This window comes from Dendropsophus ebraccatus, chromosome 1, assembly GCF_027789765.1.
Source record: "Dendropsophus ebraccatus isolate aDenEbr1 chromosome 1, aDenEbr1.pat, whole genome shotgun sequence".
Classification (NCBI taxonomy): Eukaryota; Metazoa; Chordata; class Amphibia; order Anura; family Hylidae; genus Dendropsophus; species Dendropsophus ebraccatus.
This window is the reverse complement of record NC_091454.1, coordinates 1,716,239-1,740,211: the sequence shown is the minus strand read 5'-3', so window position 1 is coordinate 1,740,211 and position 23,973 is coordinate 1,716,239. Positions and strand designations below refer to the sequence as shown.

The 23,973-nt window shown below is 56.5% G+C and overlaps 1 protein-coding gene across 1 annotated transcript in view; it reads right to left on the bottom strand.

Moving 5' to 3' along the window:
- The window catches only part of PDE3A (phosphodiesterase 3A), a 200,659-nt gene that overhangs the window by 13,206 nt on the left and 163,480 nt on the right, over nucleotides 1-23,973 (bottom strand). The window contains exons 3-8 of the mRNA XM_069963681.1: nucleotides 7,351-7,599; nucleotides 6,428-6,573; nucleotides 6,224-6,342; nucleotides 2,531-2,738; nucleotides 1,758-1,843; nucleotides 1,527-1,687 (exon numbers count right to left, since the gene is read on the bottom strand). Of these exons, the coding sequence (XP_069819782.1) occupies nucleotides 1,527-1,687; nucleotides 1,758-1,843; nucleotides 2,531-2,738; nucleotides 6,224-6,342; nucleotides 6,428-6,573; nucleotides 7,351-7,599 (969 nt within the window). The remainder of the gene's footprint in view (nucleotides 1-1,526; nucleotides 1,688-1,757; nucleotides 1,844-2,530; nucleotides 2,739-6,223; nucleotides 6,343-6,427; nucleotides 6,574-7,350; nucleotides 7,600-23,973) is intronic.

Sequence of the window (23,973 nt, the reverse complement as noted above, 5' to 3'; positions counted from 1 at the left end):
GAAGCTGTACAAGGCCCCACTGCAGCATCTAACTAAGCATCTGATACTGGGGAACCTGGGACACTGGGGAGGAGAAGCTGTACAAGGCCCCCACTGCAGCATCTAACTAAGCATCTGATACTGGGGAACCTGGGACACAGGGGAGGAGAAGCTGTACAAGGCCCCTCTGCAGCATCTAACTAAGCATCTGATACTGGGGAACCTGGGACACTGGGGAGGAGAAGCTGTACAAGGCCCCTCTGCAGCATCTAACTAAGAAACTCATACTGGGGAACCTGGGACACAGGGGAGAGAAGCTGTACTAGGCCCCATCTGCAGCATCTAACTAAGAAACTCATACTGGGGAACCTGGGACACAGGGGAGAGAAGCTGTACAAGGTCCCATCTGCAGCATCTAACTAAGCATCTGATACAGGGGAACCTGGGACACAGGGGAGGAGAAGCTGTACAAGGCCCCCTCTGCAGCATCTAACTAAGCATCTGATACTGGGGAACCTGGGACACAGGGGAGGAGAAGCTGTACAAGGCCCCTCTGCAGCATTTAACTAAGCATCTGATGCTGGGAAACCTGGGACACAGGGGAGGAGAAGCTGTACAAGGCCCCCTCTGCAGCATCTAACTAAGCATCTGATACAGGGGAACCTGGGACACTGGGGAGGAGAAGCTGTACAAGGCCCCCTCTGCAGCATCTAACTAAGCATCTGATACTGGGGAACCTGGGACACTGGGGAGGAAAAGCTGTACAAGGCCCCCTCTGCAGCATCTAACTAAGAAACTCATACTGGGGAACCTGGGACACTGGGGAGGAAAAGCTGTACAAGGCCCCTTCTGCCGCATCTAACTAAGAAACTCATACTGGGGAACCTGGGGCACAGGGGAGGAGAAGCTGTACTAGGCCCCCTCTGCAGCATCTAACTAAGAATCTCCTACTGGGGAACCTGGGACACAGGGGAGGAAAAGCTCTACAAGGCCCCCTCTGCAGCATCTAACTAAGCATCTGATACAGGGGAACCTGGGACACAGGGGAGGAGAAGCTGTACAAGGCCCCTCTGCAGCATCTAACTAAGCATCTGATGCTGGGAAACCTGGGACACAGGGGAAGAGAAGCTGTACAAGGCCCCCTCTGCAGCATCTAACTAAGCATCTGATGCTGGGAAACCTGGGACACAGGGGAAGAGAAGCTGTACAAGGCCCCCTCTGCAGCATCTAACTAAGCATCTGATACAGGGGAACCTGGGACACAGGGGAGGAAAAGCTGTACAAGGCCCCCTCTGCAGCATTTAACTAAGAAACTCATACAGGGGAACCTGGGACACTGGGGAGGAAAAGCTGTACATCATCACTATCATTACTATGATCCCCATCCCCATACACTACTACCAGTAACACTGTATACACTACCACTAGTTGGAAAGGGGGAGGAGCCTATGCTGCCTCCTGCAGTTCGGTCAGGGGGAGGAGCCTATGCTGCCTCCTGCAGTTGGGTGAGGGGGAGGAGCCTATGCTGCCTTCTGCGGTGCACTGACCTCGGAGGGGTGTACATCTATCCCGTCAGGTTGGTACGTCCTGCACACAGAGCCTCTCCTGGACGTTGCTGGTTCGGCCTCGTCCTGCACGATGTCGCTGCTGTCACTGTTGTTGGTCTCATGCGTGCTGTCGTAGTCAGAGGTGATGTGCGCTGGGTCATCTGTAATAACATGTAATCTCTTATAATAATCCTTATCATATAAAACAGGCGGCACTAATAAGAGGCTTACCGGTCCTGTGCGCAGGGGTAGGCGCCTCCTCCTGTCTGTCTGACCTCGTCTCTGCAGGGGTCTCCTGGCTGTACTGCCGTCCACAGCTGGAAGACATGTGTGTATTATAAAGGGGAACCCCGAACTACACCGGGACATCAGTACACATCGTACAGTACTATCTGGGGCCCAAGGGGAGGGGCTTATCCATGCTAAGAGAAACATGGCCGCCTTCTAGGAACAGCCTGGCCGGTTGGGAAGGTTGCAGGCCCCTTCCATTGAAGTGAATGTGGATAATTTGTAATACCACACACAACCTGAGGACAGGGATGGCGCTGCTTTTATTATTAGCAACTTTCCCTCAATGGAAGGGCGGTTATAAATGAATAGTGAGCTCAGCTCTGGAGGATGAGACATGATGTAACAGCAGAATAGTGAGTGCAGCTCTAGAGGATGATGAGACATGATGTAACAGCAGAACAGTGAGTGCAGCTCTGGAGGATGAGACATGATGTAACAGCAGTATAGTGAGTGCAGCTCTGGAGGATGAGACACGGTGTAACAGCAGAATAGTGAGTGCAGCTCTGGAGGATGAGACATGATGTAACAGCAGAACAGTGAGTGCAGCTCTGGAGGATGAGACATGATGTAACAGCAGAACAGTGAGTGCAGCTCTGGAGGATGAGACAGGATGTAACAGCAGAACAGTGAGTGCAGCTCTGGAGGATAACACATGGTATCAGTGATGAGTGCTAAAATACTATGTTGCAGGACACAGGGCAGTCAGCACTAACCTGCTACATAACCCGGGAGTTTCGTGCGGCGTCTCGGGGATGTCCGGGGCGCTCTTGCTGCATGTCAGGGTCTTGTGCAGGTTCTGGCGGCTGCCGTCAGTGTCTGTAAATTGTGGGGGGAAGTTCTTTATGGTGGGACTGGGGGCCGGTGTCCCGTGAATGGGAGAATGACAGGGTGAGGAGAGCGGAGAAATGCTGGGGGGTATACCTGAGGAGCAGAGAGAAGAGCGTCAGAGAGAGAAGAGCCAGCCGCACTGTGAGCGCAGCTCTGGAGGTGACTGCAGGATAAGACTTGATGGAGGTGAGGATCAACAAGATCATTATCATCCCCTCTGTCGTCAGTATTATAACTACTATCATCATAACCATCACTACCCCCATCATTATTATCATCACCACTACCCCCATCATCACCATCTACATCATAACTATCATTACTACTATCCCCATCATCACTATCATTACTACTATCCCCATCATCATTACTACTATCCCCATCATCACTATCATTACTACTATCCCCATCATCAGTACTACTATCCCCATCATCACTATCATTACTACTATCCCCATCATCATTACTACTATCCCCATCATCACTATCATTACTACTATCCCCATCATCATTACTACTATCCCCATCATCACTATCATTACTACTATCCCCATCATCATTACTACTATCCCCATCATCACTATCATTACTACTATCCCCATCATCATTACTACTATCCCCATCATCATTACTACTATCCCCATCATCACTATCATTACTACTATCCCCATCATCATTACTACTATCCCCATCATCATTACTAGAATCACCCCCATCATCCTTATCATTGAGCCCAGGCGCCTCCTGTATTTGCCCCAGCAGATTCCTATAGCAGCAGCAGCTCGGGAATAGAACGCCAGGACTGCAGTAAGGACCGGCACCGGGGCAGGGGGATAGAGAGCTCAGCCCAGGCGCCCCCTGTGCTCAGCGCTTGTCACTTATACGTAGGTGACGGAGGAGGGTGAGGGGGTTGTCACTGTAGGTGACGGGGGAGGGTGACAGGGTTGTCACTGTAGGTGATGGGGGTTGTCACTGTAGGTGACGGGGTTGTCACTGTAGGTGATGGGGGTTGTCACTTTAATTGACGGGGGAGGGTGACGGGGTTGTCACTGTAGGTGACGGGGTTGTCACTGTAGGTGACGGGGTTGTCACTGTAGGTGATGGGGGTTGTCACTTTAATTGACGGGGGAGGGTGACGGGGTTGTCACTGTAGGTGATGGGGGTTGTCACTGTAGGTGACGGGGGAGGGTGAGGGGGGTTGTCACTGTAATTGACGGGGGAGCGTGACGGGGTTGTCACTGTAGGTGACGGGGGAGGGTGACGGGGTTGTCACTGTAGGTGATGGGGGAGTGTGAGGGGGGTTGTCACTGTAGGTGATGGGGGAGTGTGAGGGGGGTTGTCACTGTAGGTGATGGGGAGGGGGTTGTCACTGTAGGTGACGGGGGAGGGTGACGGGGTTGTCACTGTAGGTGATGGGGGTTGTCACTGTAGGTGACGGGGTTGTCACTGTAAGTGATGGGGGTTGTCACTGTAGGTGATGGGGGTTGTCACTTTAATTGACGGGGGAGGGTGAGGGGGTTGTCACTGTAGGTGATGGGGGTTGTCACTGTAGGTGACGGGGGAGGGTGAGGGGGGTTGTCACTGTAGGTGATGGGGGAGGGTGAGGGGGTTGTCACTGTAGGTGATGGGGGTTGTCACTGTAGGTGAGGGGGTTGTCACTGTAGGTGATGGGGGTTGTCACTTTAATTGACGGGGGAGGGTGACGGGGTTGTCACTGTAGGTGATGGGGGTTGTCACTGTAGGTGACGGGGGAGGGTGAGGGGGGTTGTCACTGTAGTTGACGGGGGAGCATGACGGGGTTTGTCACTGTAGGTGACGGGGGAGGGGGTTGTCACTGTAGGTGATGGGGGAGTGTGAGGGGGGTTGTCACTGTAGGTGATGGGGAGGGGGTTGTCACTGTAGGTGACGGGGGAGGGTGACGGGGGTTGTCACTGTAGGTGACGGGGGAGGGTAACGGGGTTGTCACTGTAGGTGACGGGGGAGGGTGACGGGGGTTGTCACTATAGGTGACGGGGGAGGGTGACGGGGTTGTCACTGTAGGTGATGGGGGAGTGTGAGGGGGGTTGTCACTGTAGGTGATGGGGAGGGGGTTGTCACTGTAGGTAACGGGGGAGGGTGACGGGGTTGTCACTGTAGGTCATGGGGGTTGTCACTGTAGGTGACGGGGTTGCCACTGTAGGTGATGGGGGTTGTCACTGTAGGTGATGGGGGTTGTCACTTTAATTGACGGGGGAGGGTGAGGGGGTTGTCACTGTAGGTGATGGGGGTTGTCACTGTAGGTGACAGGGGAGGGTGAGGGGGGTTGTCACTGTAGGTGATGGGGGAGGGTGAGGGGGTTGTCACTGTAGGTGATGGGGGAGGGTGACGGGATTGTCACTGTAGGTGACGGGGGAGGGTGACGGGGTTGTCACTGTAGGTGATGGGGGTTGTCACTGTAGGTGACGGGGTTGTCACTGTAGGTGATGGGGGAGGGTGACGGGGTTGTCACTGTAGGTGACGGGGTTGTCACTGTAGGTGATGGGGTTGTCACTTTAATTGATGGGGGAGGGGTGACGGGGGTTGTCACTGTAGGTGATGGGGGAGGGTGAGGGGGTTGTCACTGTAGGTGATGGGGGGAGGGTGAGGGGGGTTGTCACTGTAGGTGATGGGGGAGGGTGAGGGGGTTGTCACTGTAGGTGATGGGGGAGGGTGAGGGGGGTTGTCACTGTAGGTGATGGGGGAGTGTGAGGGGGGTTGTCACTGTAGGTGATGGGGGAGTGTGACGGGGGTTGTCACTGTAGGTGATGGGGGAGTGTGAGGGGGGTTGTCACTGTAGGTGATGGGGGAGGGTGAGGGGGTTGTCACTGTAGGTGACAGGGGTTGTCACTGTAGGTGAGGGGGTTGTCACTGTAGGTGAGGGGGTTGTCACTGTAGGTGAGGGGGGAGGGTGAGGGGGTTGTCACTGTAGGTGATGGGGTTGTCACTGTAGGTGACGGGGGAGGGTGAGGGGGGTTGTCACTGTAGGTGATGGGGGAGGGTGAGGGGGTTGTCACTGTAGGTGATGGGGAAGGGTGAGGAGGTTGTCACTGTAGGTGACAGGGGTTGTCACTGTAGGTAACGGGGGAGGGTGACGGGGTTGTCACTGTAGGTGATGGGGGTTGTCACTGTAGGTGACGGGGTTGTCACTGTAGGTGATGGGGTTGTCACTTTAATTGACGGGGGAGGGGGGTTGTCACTGTAGGTGATGGGGGAGTGTGAGGGGGGTTGTCACTGTAGGTGATGGGGGAGGGTGAGGGGGTTGTCACTGTAGGTGATGGGGGAGGGTGAGGGGGTTGTCACTGTAGGTGACGGGGGAGGGGGTTGTCACTGTCGGTAATGGGGGAGGGGGTTGTCACTGTAGGTGACGGGGGGAGGGGGTTGTCACTGTAGGTGACGGGGGAGGGGGTTGTCACTGTAGGTGACGGGGGAGGGGGGTTGTCACTGTCGGTGACGGGGGAGGGGGTTGTCACTGTCGGTGACGGGGGTTGTCACTGTAGGTGACGGGGGAGGGGGTTGTCACTGTCGGTGACGGGGGAGGGGGTTGTCACTGTCTTTCTCACCTTGTCTCCTCTTTGAGCTCAGGTGATTGACATTGGACACGACTAATGCTGTGGAGAAGGAGCGGCTCTTCCCCATGGCCCCCGGCAGGGCGGCGCTCCACCCCTCAGGGACAGCAGCACTGGACGGAGAAGAAGAGCAATGATCAGACACAGTGTAACAAATCCTCAGCTGTGAGAAGCCTCCCGGGACCCCCCCCCAGGTACCTGCTGTCAGTCGGCTTGATGCTGCCGCTGCGATCTCTCCGCACCGGCGCCGGCTCCAGGGTCGGGAGACCGGTGGCTGAGGTGGTTGTGGTCCATGTGGAGGAGACTCTGCGCAACAATCCAGATGGAAGACTTCTCCGCAATCGCTGCAAGCACAACCACATGATCAGGGCTGCCTCATACTCCAGAGCTGCGCTCACTCATCTGCTGCCTACTGCCTCAAACATCAGAATGATATAATGGCAGAAGAGTGAGTGCAGCTCTGGAGGATGAAACATAATGTTTTAGCAGAATAGTGAGTGCAGCTCTGGAGGATGAGACAGGATGTAAGAGCAGAATAGTGAGTGCAGCTCTGGAGGATGAGACATGATGTAATAGCAGAATAGTGAGTGCAGCTCTGGAGGATGAGACATGATGTAATAGCAGAATAGTGAGTGCAGCTCTGGAGGATGAGACATGATGTAATAGCAGAATAGTGAGTGCAGCTCTGGAGGATGAGACAGGATGTAAGAGCAGAATAGTGAGTGCAGCTCTGGAGGATGAGACATGATGTAATAGCAGAATAGTGAGTGCAGCTCTGGAGGATGAGACATGATGTAACAGCAGAATAGTGAGTGCAGCTCTGGAGGATGAGACATGATGTAACAGCAGAATAGTGAGTGCAGCTCTGGAGGATGAGACATGATGTAACAGCAGAATAGTGAGTGCAGCTCTGGAGGATGAGACAGGATGTAACAGCAGAATAGTGAGTGCAGCTCTGGAGGATGAGACAGGATGTAACAGCAGAATAGTGAGTGCAGCTCTGGAGGATGAGACATGATGTAACAGCAGAATAGTGAGTGCAGCTCTGGGGGATGAGACAGGGTGTAACAGCAGAATAGTGAGTGCAGCTCTGGAGGTGACAGTGGTGCTGGGGTACTGACCTTTGGTATGGTCATCTTGTCGCCCTTCTCGGAGCCCTCCTCAGAGTCGGAGCAGGCGTTGTTGTCGGTGACGTTGCCTCGGGCCCTGTGGATGGGCTGGTAGTTGAGCTGGGTGCTGAGGAGGTTACTGACGGCTCGGAGTGAGGAGCAGACATGGGGGGGCAGCGAGGGGTCGGCCAGGAGGTCACTGATCAGCCCATGGGCCTCCCCCATAACAGCAATGTCTACAGTGATGGTCGTACCTGAGGACTGCAAGAGACCACCGCTCATTATAATATCCATCACATCCTGCAGATTATTACACCCTGACGTCTCTGCAGAACAACGCTCTGTCCTCTCTACCTCCTGATACATAGTGATATATCCTGCAGATTATTACACCCCTGACACCTATGCAGAACATTGCTCTGTCCTCTCTTCCTCCTAATACAGTGATATACCCTGCAGATTATTACACCCCTGACCTCTGCAGATGGTCACTGTGTCCTCTCTGATACTATGACTGGGTATTGCAATGTGTTGCAGTACAGATGGTGGCCACTAGATGGCAGAGTAACACCACATATTCCCATTCTGTTACAGTCCTCTCTATAGACTCTTGCAGAGGTCACATGACCAGTGTTGTGAGGCTGAGGTCCGATATATCGCTCTATAGGATTTACCAGCATCGATATACAGGGGGTCCCCTCAGGGGGGTATACCATATACAGGGGGTCCCCTCAGGGGGGTATACCATATACAGGGGGTCCCCTCAGGGGGGTATACCATATACAGGGGGTCCCCTCAGGGGGGTATACGATATATAGGGGGGTCCCCTCAGAGGGGTATACGATATATAGGGGGGTCCCCTTCAGGGGGGGTATACGATATACAGGGGGTCCCCTCAGAGGGGTATACCATATACAGGGGGTCCCCTCAGAGGGGTATACCATATACAGGGGGTCCCCTCAGAGGGGTATACCATATACAGGGGGTCCCCTCAGAGGGGTATACCATATACAGGGGGTCCCCTCAGAGGGGTATACGATATACAGGGGGTCCCCTCAGGGGGGTATACCATATACAGGGGGTCCCCTCAGGGGGGTATACCATATACAGGGGGGTCCCCTCAGAGGGGTATACGATATACAGGGGGGTCCCCTCAGGGGGGTATACCATATACAGGGGGTCCCCTCAGAGGGGTATACGATATATAGGGGGGTCCCTCAGGGGGGTATACGATATACAGGGGGTCCCCTCAGAGGGGTATACCATATACAGGGGGTCCCCTCAGAGGGGTATACCATATACAGGGGGTCCCCTCAGAGGGGTATACCATATACAGGGGGTCCCCTCAGAGGGGTATACCATATACAGGGGGGTCCCCTCAGGGGGGTATACGATATATAGGGGGTCCCCTCAGAGGGGTATACGATATACAGGGGGTCCCCTCAGGGGGGTATACGATATATAGGGGGGTCCCCTCAGAGGGGTATACGATATATAGGGGGGTCCCTCAGAGGGGTATACGATATACAGGGGGTCCCCTCAGAGGGGTATACGATATATAGGGGGGTCCCCTCAGAAGGGTATACCATATACAGGGGGTCCCTCAGAGGGGTATACGATATATAGGGGGGTCCCCTCAGAGGGGTATACCATATACAGGGGGTCCCCTCAGAGGGGTATACGATATACAGGGGGTCCCCTCAGAGGGGTATACCATATACAGGGGGTCCCCTCAGAGGGGTATACCATATACAGGGGGTCCCCTCAGAGGGGTATACCATATATAGGGGGTCCCCTCAGAGGGGTATACGATATACAGGGGGTCCCTCAGAGGGGTATACCATATACAGGGGGTCCCCTCAGAGGGGTATACGATATATAGGGGGTCCCCTCAGAGGGGTATACGATATACAGGGGGTCCCCTCAGAGGGGTATACGATATACAGGGGGTCCCCTCAGAGGGGTATACCATATATAGGGGGTCCCCTCAGGGGGGTATACCATATACAGGGGGTCCCCTCAGAGGGGTATACGATATACAGGGGGTCCCCTCAGGGGGGTATACGATATATAGGGGGTCCCCTCAGGGGGGTATACCATATACAGGGGGTCCCCTCAGGGGGGTATACCATATACAGGGGGGTCCCCTCAGAGGGGTATACCATATACAGGGGGTCCCCTCAGAGGGGTATACCATATACAGGGGGTCCCCTCAGAGGGGTATACCATATACAGGGGGTCCCCTCAGAGGGGTATACGATATACAGGGGGTCCCCTCAGAGGGGTATACGATATACAGGGGGTCCCCTCAGGGGGGTATACGATATATAGGGGGTCCCTCAGAGGGGTATACCATATACAGGGGGGTCCCCTCAGAGGGGTATACCATATACAGGGGGTCCCCTCAGAGGGGTATACCATATACAGGGGGTCCCCTCAGAGGGGTATACCATATACAGGGGGTCCCCTCAGAGGGGTATACCATATACAGGGGGGTCCCCTCAGAGGGGTATACGATATACAGGGGGTCCCCTCAGAGGGGTATACCATATACAGGGGGTCCCCTCAGAGGGGTATACCATATACAGGGGGTCCCCTCAGAGGGGTATACAATATATAGGGGGGTCCCTCAGAGGGGTATACGATATATAGGGGGTCCCCTCAGGGGGGTATACGATATATAGGGGGGTCCCCTCAGAGGGGTATACGATATATAGGGGGTCCCTCAGAGGGGTATACGATATATAGGGGGTCCCCTCAGGGGGGTATACCATATACAGGGGGTCCCCTCAGAGGGGTATACGATATACAGGGGGTCCCCTCAGAGGGCTATACGATATATAGGGGGTCCCCTCAGGGGGGTATACCATATACAGGGGGTCCCCTCAGGGGGGTATACCATATACAGGGGGTCCCCTCAGAGGGGTATACGATATATAGGGGGGTCCCTCAGAAGGGTATACGATATATAGGGGGGTCCCTCAGAGGGGTATACCATATACAGGGGGTCCTTCAGAGGGGTATACGATATAAGGGGGTCCCTTCAGAGGGTATACGATATATAGGGGGTCCCTCAGAGGGTATACGATATAAGGGGGTCCCTCAGAGGGTATACATATACAGGGGGGTCCCTCAGAGGGGTATACCATATACAGGGGGTCCCTCAGAGGGGTATACCATATACAGGGGGTCCCCTCAGAGGGGTATACCATATACAGGGGGTCCCCTCAGGGGGGTATACCATATACAGGGGGGTCCCTCAGAGGGGTATCATATATAGGGGGGTCACCCTCAGAGGTATACGATATAAGGGGGGTCCCCTCAGAGGGGTATACCAATATACAGGGGGGTCCCCTCAGAGGGGGTATACGATATACAGAGGGGGTCCCCGTCAGGGGGGTATACGATATACAGGGGGTCCCCTCAGGGGTTATACCATAGACAGGGGGGTCCCCTCAGGGGGGGTATACCATATACAGGGGGTCCCCTCAGGGGGGTATACCATATACGGGGGTCCCCTCAGGGGGGTATAACGAGTATATAGGGGGTCCCCTCAGTGGGGTATACCATATACAGGGGGGTCCCCTCAGGGGGGTATACATATACAGGGGGGTCCCTCAGAGGGGTATACGATATATAGGGGGGGTCCCCTCAGAGGGGTATACCATATACAGGGGGTCCCCTCAGGGGGGTATACGATATATAGGGGGGGGGTCCCCTCAGAGGGGTATACGATATATAGGGGGTTCCCCTCAGAGGGGGTATACGATAACAGGGGGTCCCTCAGAGGGGTATACATATATAGGGGGGTCCCTCAGAGGGGTATACGATATATAGGGGGGTCCCCTCAGAGGGGTATACCTATACAGTGGGTCCCCTCAGGGGGGTATACGATATACAGGGGGTCCCCTCAGGGGGGTATACCATATACAGGGGGTCCCCTCAGAGGGGTATACCATATACAGGGGGTCCCCTCAGAGGGGTATACGATATACAGGGGGTCCCTCAGAGGGGTATACCATATACAGGGGGTCCCCTCAGAAGGGGTATACGATATACAGGGGGTCCCCTCAGAGGGGTATACGATATATAGGGGGTCCCCTCAGGGGGGTATACCATATACAGGGGGTCCCCTCAGAGGGGTATACCATATACAGGGGGTCCCCTCAGGGGGGTATACCATATACAGGGGGTCCCTCAGAGGGGTATACCATATACAGGGGGTCCCCTCAGAGGGGTATACGATATACAGGGGGTCCCCTCAGAGGGGTATACGATATACAGGGGGTCCCCTCAGGGGGGTATACGATATACAGGGGGTCCCTCAGAGGGGTATACGATATACAGGGGGTCCCCTCAGGGGGGTATACGATATATAGGGGGGTCCCTCAGAGGGGTATACGATATACAGGGGGTCCCCTCAGAGGGGTATACCATATACAGGGGGTCCCCTCAGGGGGGTATACGATATACAGGGGGTCCCCTCAGAGGGGTATACGATATATAGGGGGTCCCCTCAGAGGGGTATACGATATATAGGGGGGTCCCTCAGAGGGGTATACGATATATAGGGGGGTCCCTCAGAGGGGTATACGATATATAGGGGGGTCCCTCAGAGGGGTGCCCTGCCAATCCTGACACAGTTGTATGTGTGATGACGGCCCTGCCTAAACGCCATACAGATGTGGTACTACAAGTCCCAGCAGTGTGTACAGTGTATACAGGAGGGTATACAGGAGGGGCAGCGTATACAGGAGGGTATACAGGAGGGGCAGCGTATACAGGAGGGTATACAGGAGGGGCAGCGTATACAGGAGGGTATACAGGAGGGGCAGCGTATACAGGGGGGGGGCAGCGTATACAGGAGGGTATACAGGGGGCAGCATATACAGGAGGATATACAGGGGGGGGCAGCGTATACAGGAGGGTATACAGGGGGCAGCATATACAGGAGGGTATACAGGGGGCAGCGTATACAGGAGGGGCAGCGTATACAGGGGGGCAGCGAATACAGGAGGGTATACAGGAGGGGCAGCGAATACAGGAGGGTATACAGGGGGGGCAGCGTATACAGGAGGGTATATAGGGGGGGCAGCGTATACAAAGGGGCAGCGTATACAGGGGGGGGCAGCGTATACAGGAGGGTATATAGGGGGGGCAGCGTATACAGGAGGGGCAGCGTATACAGGAGGGTATACAGGGGGCAGCGTATACAGGAGGGGCAGCGTATACACGAGGGTATACAGGGGGCAGCGTATACACAAGGGTATACAGGGGGCAGCGTATACAGGAGGGGCAGCGTATACAGGAGGGGCAGCGTATACAGGAGGGTATACAGGGGGGCAGCGTATACAGGGGGGGGGGCAGCGTATACAGGAGAGTTTTACAGGGGGGCAGCGTATATAGGAGGGTATATAGGGGGCAGCGTATACAGGAGGGTATACAGGGGGCAGCGTATACAGGAGGGTATACAGGGGGCAGCGTATACAGGAGGGGCAGCGTATACAGGAGGGTATACAGGAGGGGCAGCGTATACAGGAGGGGCAGCGTATACAGGAGGGGCAGCGTATACAGGAGGGGCAGCGTATACAGGAGGGTATACAAGGGGCAGCGTTAAGAGGAGGGGCAGCGTATACAGGGGGGCAGCGTATACAGGAGGGTCAGCGTATACAAGGAGGCAGCGTATACAGGAGGATATACAGGAGGGGAACAGTATACAGGGGGGCAGCGTATACAGGAGGGTATACAGGAGGGGCAGCGTATACAGGAGGGTATACAGGAGGGGCAGCGTATACAGGGGGGCAGCGTATACAGGAGGGTATACAGGAGGGGCAGCGTATACAGGGGGGCAGCGTATACAGGGGGCTGCGTATACAGGGGGCAGCGTATACAGGGGGCAGCGTATACAGGAGGGGCAGGGTATACAGGAGGGGCAGGGTATACAGGAGGGTGTACAGGGGGCAGCATATACAGGAGGATATACGAGGGGGCGAGCATATACAGGGGGGGCAGCGTATACAGGGGGAAGCGTATACAGGAGGGTATACAGGAGGGGCAGCGTATACAGGGGGCAGCGTATACAGGAGGGTATACAGGAGGGGCAGCGTATACAGGGGGGGCAGCGTATACAGGAGGGTATACAGGGGGGCAGCGTATACAGGAGGGTATACAGGAGTATCAGCGTATACAGGGGGCAGCATATACAGGAGGGTATACAGGGGGGGGGGCAGCGTATACAGGAGGGGCAGTCAGGGCCGTATTTGCCACTAGGCACCCGCAGGACACATTTCTTTTTTTATTTAATTTTTTTTTTTTTTTTTACCCCCTCCGCCGCCCCGCCGCTGACATCCGCGCCCGGGTGGTGCGGCGGGGGTGGCGGGGGGTCAGTCGGGCGGTAGGAACAGAGGCAGGCTGGGAAGGAAGGTCCCCCTATGCAAGGCCGGCGTGATGACGTCACACGCACGCTGCTGAGCAGGGAAGTTCGGGCATCGCGGGGCTGCACTGTGAGCTTCCGGCCTGTGTGACAGTCTGTACCGGAAGCTCACGCCGGCCCCTGCATAGGGGGACCTTCCTTCCCAGCCTGCCTCTGTCCCTACCGCCCGACTGACCCCCCGCTGGTCCCTCTTCATCCCCCCCCGCTGGTCCCTCTGCATCCCCCCCCCGCTGGTCCCTCTGCATCCCCCCCCCGCTGGTCCCTCTTCATCCCCCCCCCCGCTGGTCCCTCTGCATCCCCCCCCCCGCTGGTCCCTCTGCATCCCCCCCCCCCGCTGGTCCCTCTGCATCCCCCCCCCCGCTGGTCCCTCTGCATCCCCCCCCCGCTGGTCCCTCTGCATCCCCCCCAGCTGGTCCCTCTGCATCCCCCCCCCCCGCTGGTCCCTCTGCATCCCCCCCCCGCTGGTCCCTCTGCATCCCCCCCCCCGCTGGTCCCTCTGCATCCCCCCCCCCCGCTGGTCCCTCTTCATCCCCCCCCGCTGGTCCCTCTTCAATCCCCCCCCAGCTGGTCCCTCTGCATCCCCCCCCCAGCTGGTCCCTCTGCATCCCCCCCCAGCTGGTCTCTCTGCCGCCCCCCCCCCCCCCCCCCCCCCCCGGCCTGGTCCCTCTGCTCCCCTGCCACCCCAGCTTGCCCTCCCATCTTCTCCCCCTACTCCCCCTCCCCTGTCTCTCTGCGCCACCCCCCCACCCCCCCCCGGCTGGTCCCTCTGCTTCCCCTTGCCACCCCAGCTGCCCCTCCATCTTCTCCCCCTTACTACCCCCTCCCCCCTGTCGCCCCAGCTGCTCCCCCTGTTACCCAGCTTCTCCCCCTTTCCCTGCCACCCCTAGTTGCTCTCCCTCCCTGTCGCCCCAGCTGCTCCCCCTGTTTACCCAGCTTCTCCGCCTTTCCCTGCCACCCCTAGCTGCTCCCCTCCCCCTGTTCGCCCCAGCTTCTCCCCCTGTTCCCAGCTTCTCCCCTCCCTGTTAACCCGACTGCCCCCTGTCGCCCCAGCTGCTCCCCCTGTTCCCCAGCTTCTCCCCCTGTCGTCCCAGGTTCTCCCCCTGCAACCCCAGCTGCCCTCCCATCTTCTCCCCCTGCCACCCCTAGCTGCTTCCCCTCCCCCCTGTCGCCCCAGCTGCTCCCCCCTGTTCCCCAGCTTCTCCCCCTCCCCCTGTCACCCCAGCTTATCCCCCTCCCCCTGCCACCCCATCTTCTCCCCCTGTCGCCCCAGCTTCTCCCCATTGCCCCAGCTGCCTTCATCGCCCCAGCTGCTCCCCCTGTTCCCCAGCTTCTCCTGCTCCCCCTGTCACTCCAGCTACTCCCCAGCTTCTCCCCCTCCCCCTATCACCCCAGCTGTTCCTCCTGCCACCCCCAGCTGCCTCCCTTCCCCAGTCACCCCCAGCTGCCCCTGCAGACAAGTTGTGGTCGGAGAAGTCATCATGATTGCTGCACCAGATGGAGAAGAAAGAAAAAAGTGAGCAACGGCAATCGGAGAAGACGTCACCTGTGAGTCATTAGTAACTGCACTGTAATCACTTCTATAGTGTGCAGAGCCTGTGTACCATTGGGGTCAGTGTATGGTTTGCGGTAGTGTACTGACACAGCCCTGCGGTCACTACAGTACACTAGCACAAACTTTTAAACTAGAATGCAACTACAAGAGCTGCAGGTACTACAACTCCCAGTATATCCTGAGGGCTGCAGACTTTCAGTACATGCTGGGAGTTGTAGTGCCTGCAGCTGTTGTAGTTGGGTCCTATACACTGGATGCTTTGTGGGAGATCAGAATACATAGATCTGTGGGGGCTCAGTGCAGGGAAGTGACCCCAGAACATCACTAATAGGGGATAGAACAAAAACATCTCCCCCCCCCCCCTATTAGTGATGTTCTGGGGTCACTTCCCTGCACTGAGCCCCCACAGATCTATGTATTCTATATGCCACAAAGTATCCAGTGTATAATGCACCTAGGACCCAACTACAACAGCTGCATGCACTACAACTCCCAGCATGTACTGACAGTCTGCAGCTCTCAGGATATGCTGGGAGTTGTAGTGCCTGCAGCTGTTCTAGTTGGGTCCTAGGTGCATTATACGACATATAGGAATACATAGATCTGTGGGGGCTCAGTGCAGGGACGTGACCCCAGAACATCACTAATAGGGGATAGGAGTAGATGTTGTTGTTCTATCCCCTATTAGTGATGTTCTGGGGTCACTTCCCTGCACTGAGCCCCCACAGATCTATGTATTCTGATCTCCCACAAAGCCTCCTAGGACCTAACAGCTGCAGGCACTACAACTCCCAGCATGTACTGACAGTCTGCAGCCCCCAGGATATGCTGGGAGTTGTAGTACAGTGTAGACAGATGTATTGCTGGACCTTCAGGGCTGATGGTTGTCACCCACAGATTGCAGCCACCAGGAGACTCTGCACACAGTCATTACAAGGTTGTCCTCTCAGAGACTACAACTCCCAGCATACCCTGAGAGCTGTATAAATGGAGGGTGTTCTGAGATTTGTCACAGATACAGATAAATCCAGGAAAGGAGCGGGTCAGCATGTCGTGTTTCACTGGTTCTATATTGGTGGGCCCCAGGTGCCCCAGTCCGACACTGGACAGAAGCGGCCCCCAAATTAAGTCCCCGCCCTCCTTCCTTCCTCCATCACGTCTGATGATGAGAAGAGCGGGCATCAAGCAAAAGGGCACCCCAGTACTACTGACAGTCGGGGGGTGCCGCTCAGTAGTACTGGGTGCTGGAGTTCCGGCCTGCCAGCTGTGCCAGGGTATACACCATGCATGTAACCTGCCAGTGCCGAGGGGAAGGGGGCGCTAGTTCGCCGGGGGGGGAGGGGGGGGGGGGCGCCTCGGCATGCAAAGTGCCTAGGGCAGCATGAACTCTAAATACAGGCCTGGGGGCAGTGTATACAGGAGGGGCAGCGTATACAGGGGGGGCAGCATATATAGGAGGGGCAGCGTATACAGGAGGGGCAGCGTATACAGGAGGGTATACAGGGGGCAGCGTATACAGGGGAGGCAGCGTATACAGGAGGGTATACAGGGGGGGGCAGCGTATACAGGAGGATATACAGAAGGGGCAGAGTATACAGAAGGGCAGCGTATACAGGAGGGGCAGAGTATACAGGGGGGCAGCGTATACAGGAGGGGCAGCATATACAGGAGGGGCGGCGTATACAGGAGGGTATAAAGGGGGGGCAGCATATACAGGAGGAGCAGCGTATACAGGGGGGGTATACAGGAAGGGCATCATATAGAGGAGGGTATACAGGAGTAGCAGCGTATACAGGGGGGCAGCATATACAGGAGGGTATACAGGGGGCAGCATATACAGGAGGGTATACAAAAGGGGCAGCGTATACAGGGGGCAGCGTATACAGGAGGGTATACAGGAGGGGCAGCGTATACAGGAGGGGCAGCGTATACAGGAGGGTATACAGGGGAGGCAGCGTATACAGGAGGGGCAGCGTATACAGGAGGGGCAGCGTATACAGGAGGGTATACAGGGGGGCAGCGTATACAGGAGGGTATACAGGAGGGGCAGCGTATACAGGGGGCAGGGCATACAGGAGGGTATACAGGAGGGGCATTGTATACAGGAGGGGCAGCGTATGCAGGAGGGGCAGCGTATGCAGGAGGGGCAGCGTATACAGGAGGGGCAGCGTATACAGGAGGGGCAGCGTATACAGGAGGGGCAGCGTATACAGGAGGGGCAGCGTATACAGGAGGGGCAGCGTATACAGGAGGGACCTCCTCACGGGCAGTGTGGAGGTGTCTCTGATCAGGAGGGCGATGCTGCGGCTTCTATTACCCCAGTGATGTGAGCACCAGGTGGCGCTCTTCCCCCTCTAATCTCACAGTAGTGACCCCCAGAGCCCAGACCCACCATAGTGATCAGTGTAACAGTAGGGACCCCCAGACCCACCATAGTGATCAGTGTAACAGGAGGGACCCCCAGACCCACCATAGTGATCAGTGTAACAGGAGGGACCCCCAGACCCACCATAGTGATCAGCGTAAGAGGAGAGACCCCCAGACCCACCATAGTGATCAGTGTAACAGTAGGGACCCCCAGACCCACCATAGTGATCAGTGTAACAGGAGGGACCCCCAGACCCACCATAGTGATCAGCGTAACAGGAGGGACCCCCAGACCCACCATAGTGATCAGTGTAACAGGAGAGACCCCCAGACCCACCATAGTGATCAGCGAAACAGGAGGGACCCCTAGACCCACCATAGTGATCAGCGTAAGAGCGGGGACCCCCAGACCCACCATAGTGATCAGTGTAACAGGACGGACCCCCAGACCCACCATAGTGATCAGCAAAACAGGAGGGACCCCCAGACCCACCATAGTGATCAGCGTAAGAGCAGGGACCCCCAGACCCACCATAGTGATCAGTGTAACAGGACGGACCCCCAGACCCACCATAGAGATCAGCGTAAGAGCAGGGACCCCCAGACCCACCATAGTGATCAGCGTAAGAGCGGGGACCCCCAGACCCACCATAGTGATCAGTGTAACAGGAGGGACCCCCAGACCCACCATAGTGATCAGTGTAACAGGAGGGACCCCCAGACCCACCATAGTGATCAGTGTAACAGGAGGGACCCCCAGACCCACCATAGTGATCAGTGTAACAGGATGGACCCCCAGACCCACCATAGTGATCAGCATAAGAGCAGGGACCCCCAGACCCACCATAGTGATCAGCGTAACAGGAGGGACCCCCAGACCCACCATAGTGATCAGCATTACAGGGGGGACCCCCAGACTCACCATAGTGATCAGCATAACAGGACGGACCCCCAGACCCACCATAGTGATCAGCATAACAGGATGGACCCCCAGACCCACCATAGTGATCAGTGTAAGAGCAGGGACCCCCAGACCCACCATAGTGATCAGCGTAACAGGATGGACCCCCAGACTCACCATAGTGATCAGCGTAACAGGAGGGACCCCCAGACTCACCATAGTGATCAGCATAAGAGCAGGGACCCCCAGACCCACCATAGTGATCAGCGTAACAGGAGGGACCCCCAGACCCACCATAGTGATCAGCGTAACAGGATGGACCCCCAGACCCACTATAGTGATCAGTGTAACAGGAGGGACCCCTAGACCCACCATAGTGATTAGCGTAAGAGCGGGGACCCCCAGACTCACCATAGTGATCAGCGGAACAGTGGGGACCCCCAGACCCACCATAGTGATCAGCGTAACAGGACGGACCCCCAGACCCACCATAGTGATCAGTGTAAGAGGAGGGACCCCCAGACCCACCATAGTGATCAGCGTAACAGGAGGGACCCCCAGACCCACCATAGTGATCAGCGTAACAGTAGGGACCCCCAGACCCACCATAGTGATCAGCATAACAGTAGGGACCCCCAGACCCACCATAGTGATCAGCGTAAGAGGAGAGACCCCCAGACCCACCATAGTGATCAGCGTAACAGGAGATACCCCCAGACCCACCATAGTGATCAGCATAACAGTAGGGACCCCCAGACCCACCATAGTGATCAGCATAACAGTAGGGACCCCCAGACCCACCATAGTGATCAGCGTAAGAGGAGAGACCCCCAGACCCACCATAGTGATCAGCGTAACAGGAGGGACCCCCAGACCCACCATAGTGATCAGCGAAACAGGAGGGACCCCCAGACCCACCATAGTGATCAGCGTAACAGGAGAGACCCCCAGACCCACCATAGTGATCAGCGAAACAGGAGGGACCCCCAGACCCACCATAGTGATCAGCGTAAGAGCGGGGACCCCCAGACCCACCATAGTGATCAGTGTAACAGGAGGGACCCCCAGACCCACTATAGTGATCAGCGTAAGAGCAGGGACCCCCAGACCCACCATAGTGATCAGCGTAACAGGAGAGACCCCCAGACCCACCATAGTGATCAGCGTAACAGGAGAGACCCCCAGACCCACCATAGTGATCAGCGTAACAGGAGGGACCCCCAGACCCACCATAGTGATCAGCGTAACAGGAGAGACCCCCAGACCCACTACAGTGATCAGCGTAAGAGCGGGGACCCCCAGACTCACCATAGTGATCAGCGTAACAGGAGGGACCCCCAGACCCACCATAGTGATCAGCGTAACAGGAGGGACCCCCAGACCCACCATAGTGATCAGCGTAACAGGAGGGACCCCCAGACCCACCATAGTGATCAGCGTAACAGGATGGACCCCCAGACCCACCATAGTGATCAGCGTAACAGGAGGGACCCCCAGACCCACCATAGTGATCAGCGTAAGAGGAGAGACCCCCAGACCCACCATAGTGATCAGCGTAACAGGAAGGACCCCCAGACCCACCATAGTGATCAGTGTAACAGGAGGGACCCCCAGACCCACCATAGTGATCAGCGTAACAGGAGAGACCCCCAGACCCACCATAGTGATCAGTGTAACAGGATGGACCCCCAGACCCACTATAGTGATCAGTGTAACAGTAGGGACCCCCAGACCCACCATAGTGATCAGCGTAACAGGAGAGACCCCCAGACCCACCATAGTGATCAGTGTAACAGGATGGACCCCCAGACCCACTATAGTGATCAGTGTAACAGTAGGGACCCCCAGACCCACCATAGTGATCAGCGTAACAGTAGGGACCCCCAGACCCACCATAGTGATCAGCGAAACAGTAGGGACCCCCAGACCCATTATAGTGATCAGTGTAACAGGGGGGACCCCCAGACCCACCATAGTGATCAGCGTAAGAGGAGAGACCCCCAGACCCACCACAGTGATCAGCGAAACAGGAGGGACCCCCAGACCCACCATAGTGATCAGCGTAACGGGGGGGACCCCCAGACCCACCATAGTGATCAGTGTAACAGGAGGGACCCCCAGACCCACCATAGTGATCAGTGTAAGAGCGGGGACCCCCAGACCCACCATAGTGATCAGTGTAACAGGAGGGACCCCCAGACCCACCATAGTGATCAGTGTAACAGGAGGGACCCCCAGACCCACCATAGTGATCAGCGTAACAGGAGGGACCCCCAGACTCACCATAGTGATCAGTGTAACAGGAGGGACCCCCAGACCCACCATAGTGATCAGCGAAACAGGAGGGACCCCCAGACCCACTATAGTGATCAGCGTAAGAGCAGGGACCCCCAGACCCACTACAGTGATCAGCGTAACAGGAGGGACCCCCAGACCCACCATAGTGATCAGTGTAAGAGGAGGGACCCCCAGACCCACTATAGTGATCAGTGTAAGAGGAGGGACCCCCAGACCCACCATAGTGATCAGTGTAACAGGAGGGACCCCCAGACCCACCATAGTGATTAGCGTAAGAGCGGGGACCCCCAGACTCACCATAGTGATCAGTGTAACAGTAGGGACCCCCAGACCCACCATAGTGATCAGCGAAACAGGAGGGACCCTCAGACCCACTATAGTGATCAGCGTAAGAGCAGGGACCCCCAGACCCACCATAGTGATCAGCGTAACAGGAGATACCCCCAGACCCACCATAGTGATCAGCGTAACAGGAGAGACCCCCAGACCCACCATAGTGATCAGCGAAACAGGAGGGACCCCCAGACCCACCATAGTGATCAGCGTAAGAGGAGGGACCCCCAGACCCACCATAGTGATCAGCGTAACAGGATGGACCCCCAGACTCACCATAGTGATCAGTGTAACAGTAGGGACCCCCAGACCCACCATAGTGATCAGCGAAACAGGAGGGACCCCCAGACCCACCATAGTGATCAGCGTAAGAGCAGGGACCCCCAGACCCACCATAGTGATCAGCGTAACAGGAGGGACCCCCAGACCCACCATAGTGATCAGCGTAACAGGAGAGACCCCCAGACCCACCATAGTGATCAGCGTAACAGGAGGGACCCCCAGACCCAACATAGTGATCAGCGTAAGAGCAGGGACCCCCAGACCCACCATAGTGATCAGCGTTACAGGGGGGACCCCCAGACCCACCATAGTGATCAGCGTAACAGGAGGGACCCCCAGACTCACCATAGTGATCAGCGAAACAGGAGGGACCCCCAGACCCACCATAGTGATCAGCGAAACAGGAGGGACCCCCAGACCCACCATAGTGATCAGCGTAACGGGGGGGGGGGGACCCCCAGACCCACCATAGTGATCAGCGTAACAGGAGGGACCCCCAGACCCACCATAGTGATCAGCGTAAGAGGAGGGACCCCCAGACCCACCATAGTGATTAGTGGAACAGGAGGGACCCCCAGACCCACCATAGTGATCAGTGTAACAGGCGGGACCCCCAGACTCACCATAGTGATCAGTGTAACAGGAGGGACCCCCAGACCCACCATAGTGATCAGCGTAACGGGGGGGGACCCCCAGACTCACCATAGTGATTAGCGTAACAGGATGGACCCCCAGACCCACCATAGTGATCAGTGTAACAGGAGGGACCCCCAGACCCACCATAGTGATCAGCGAAACAGGATGGACCCCCAGACTCACCATAGTGATCAGCGTAAGAGGAGGGACCCCCAGACTCACCATAGTGATCAGCGAAACAGGAGAGACCCCCAGACCCACCATAGTGATCAGCGTAAGAGGAGGGATCCCCAGACTCACCATAGTGATCAGTGTAACAGGAGGGACCCCCAGACCCACCATAGTGATCAGCGAAACAGGATGGACCCCCAGACTCACCATAGTGATCAGCGTAAGAGGAGGGACCCCCAGACCCACCATAGTGATCAGCGTAAGAGGAGGGACCCCCAGACCCACCATAGTGATCAGCGTAAGAGGAGGGACCCCCAGACCCACCATAGTGATCAGCGTAAGAGGAGGGACCCCCAGACCCACCATAGTGATCAGTGTAACAGGAGGGACCCCCAGACCCACCATAGTGATCAGCGTAAGAGGAGGGACCCCCAGACCCACCATAGTGATCAGTGTAAGAGGAGGGACCCCCAGACCCACCATAGTGATCAGCGTAAGAGCAGGGACCCCCAGACCCACCATAGTGATCAGCGTAACGGGGGGGACCCACAGACCCACCATAGTGATCAGTGTAAGAGGGACCCCTGCGAGCGGTCATGGACTGCACCTCCCATCATTGTGAAGGATGCTGGGGATGTAGTGATATTCTATCACCGGCCGTTGTAGATCATTAACCCCTTGTTACCAGGACAAGTTGGAGGTAAAGGGGGAGGGCTTAAGTGGTAGTCAGGATGGCATCATACATGGCTCTGCGCCCCCAGGGGCCACAAGTGCCGATGGCTGAGGGCACAGTGATGCATTGTGGGATCACACACCCAGAGACCCCACGTGAGGCATTGATCCTGGGGGTCCCTTCATCCTGCTGACACACTGTAACCTGCAGCCCCGCCACCTCCTGACCCTTGGAAATAATGGTAGAAGACATGCTCTCACCCCAATGTCGGGCCCCAGGATCCTGATGTCGGGCCCCGGGATCCCTGCCGCCTGCACAGCACAGGTCAGCGTGCCCATCGCCCATCTACCTGCCAGGTGTGGAGTGTGGGAACTGGAGGAGGTGGCAGCATGCTGGGAGGGGCGGCAGCTCTGGGGCGGCACACCCGCTTCCTCTTTTTTGGGTCCTGACACTTTTATCGCCCTCAATGTTTTATAAAGTCGTTTGTGCAGCCGTAAATCTTCCCAGAGACCAAGGGCCTGGCGGGGCCACATCACCCAACACCCTAATCACCCAACACCCTGAATCCTTACACCCCGATCAATCAACACCACAAATCCTTACATCCCGATCACCTATACCCCGAACACCCCAATCACCCAACACCCCAATCACCCAACACCCCGAATCCTATCACCCTGATCACCCAACACCCCTAATCCTAATACTATGATCGCCCAACACCCTGAATCCTAACACCCCGATCACCCAACCCCCTGAATCCTAACACCCTGATCACCCAACACCCGAATCACCCAACACTCTGATCACTCAACACCCTAATCATCCCACACCCAGGATCTCAACACCCCAATCACCCAAAACCCTAATCACCCAACACCCGATCAACCAACACCTGGAACTGCAACATCTTGATCACCCAACACTCTAATCATCCGACGTCCTTATCACCCAGCACCCGATCACCCAACATCCGATCACCCAACACC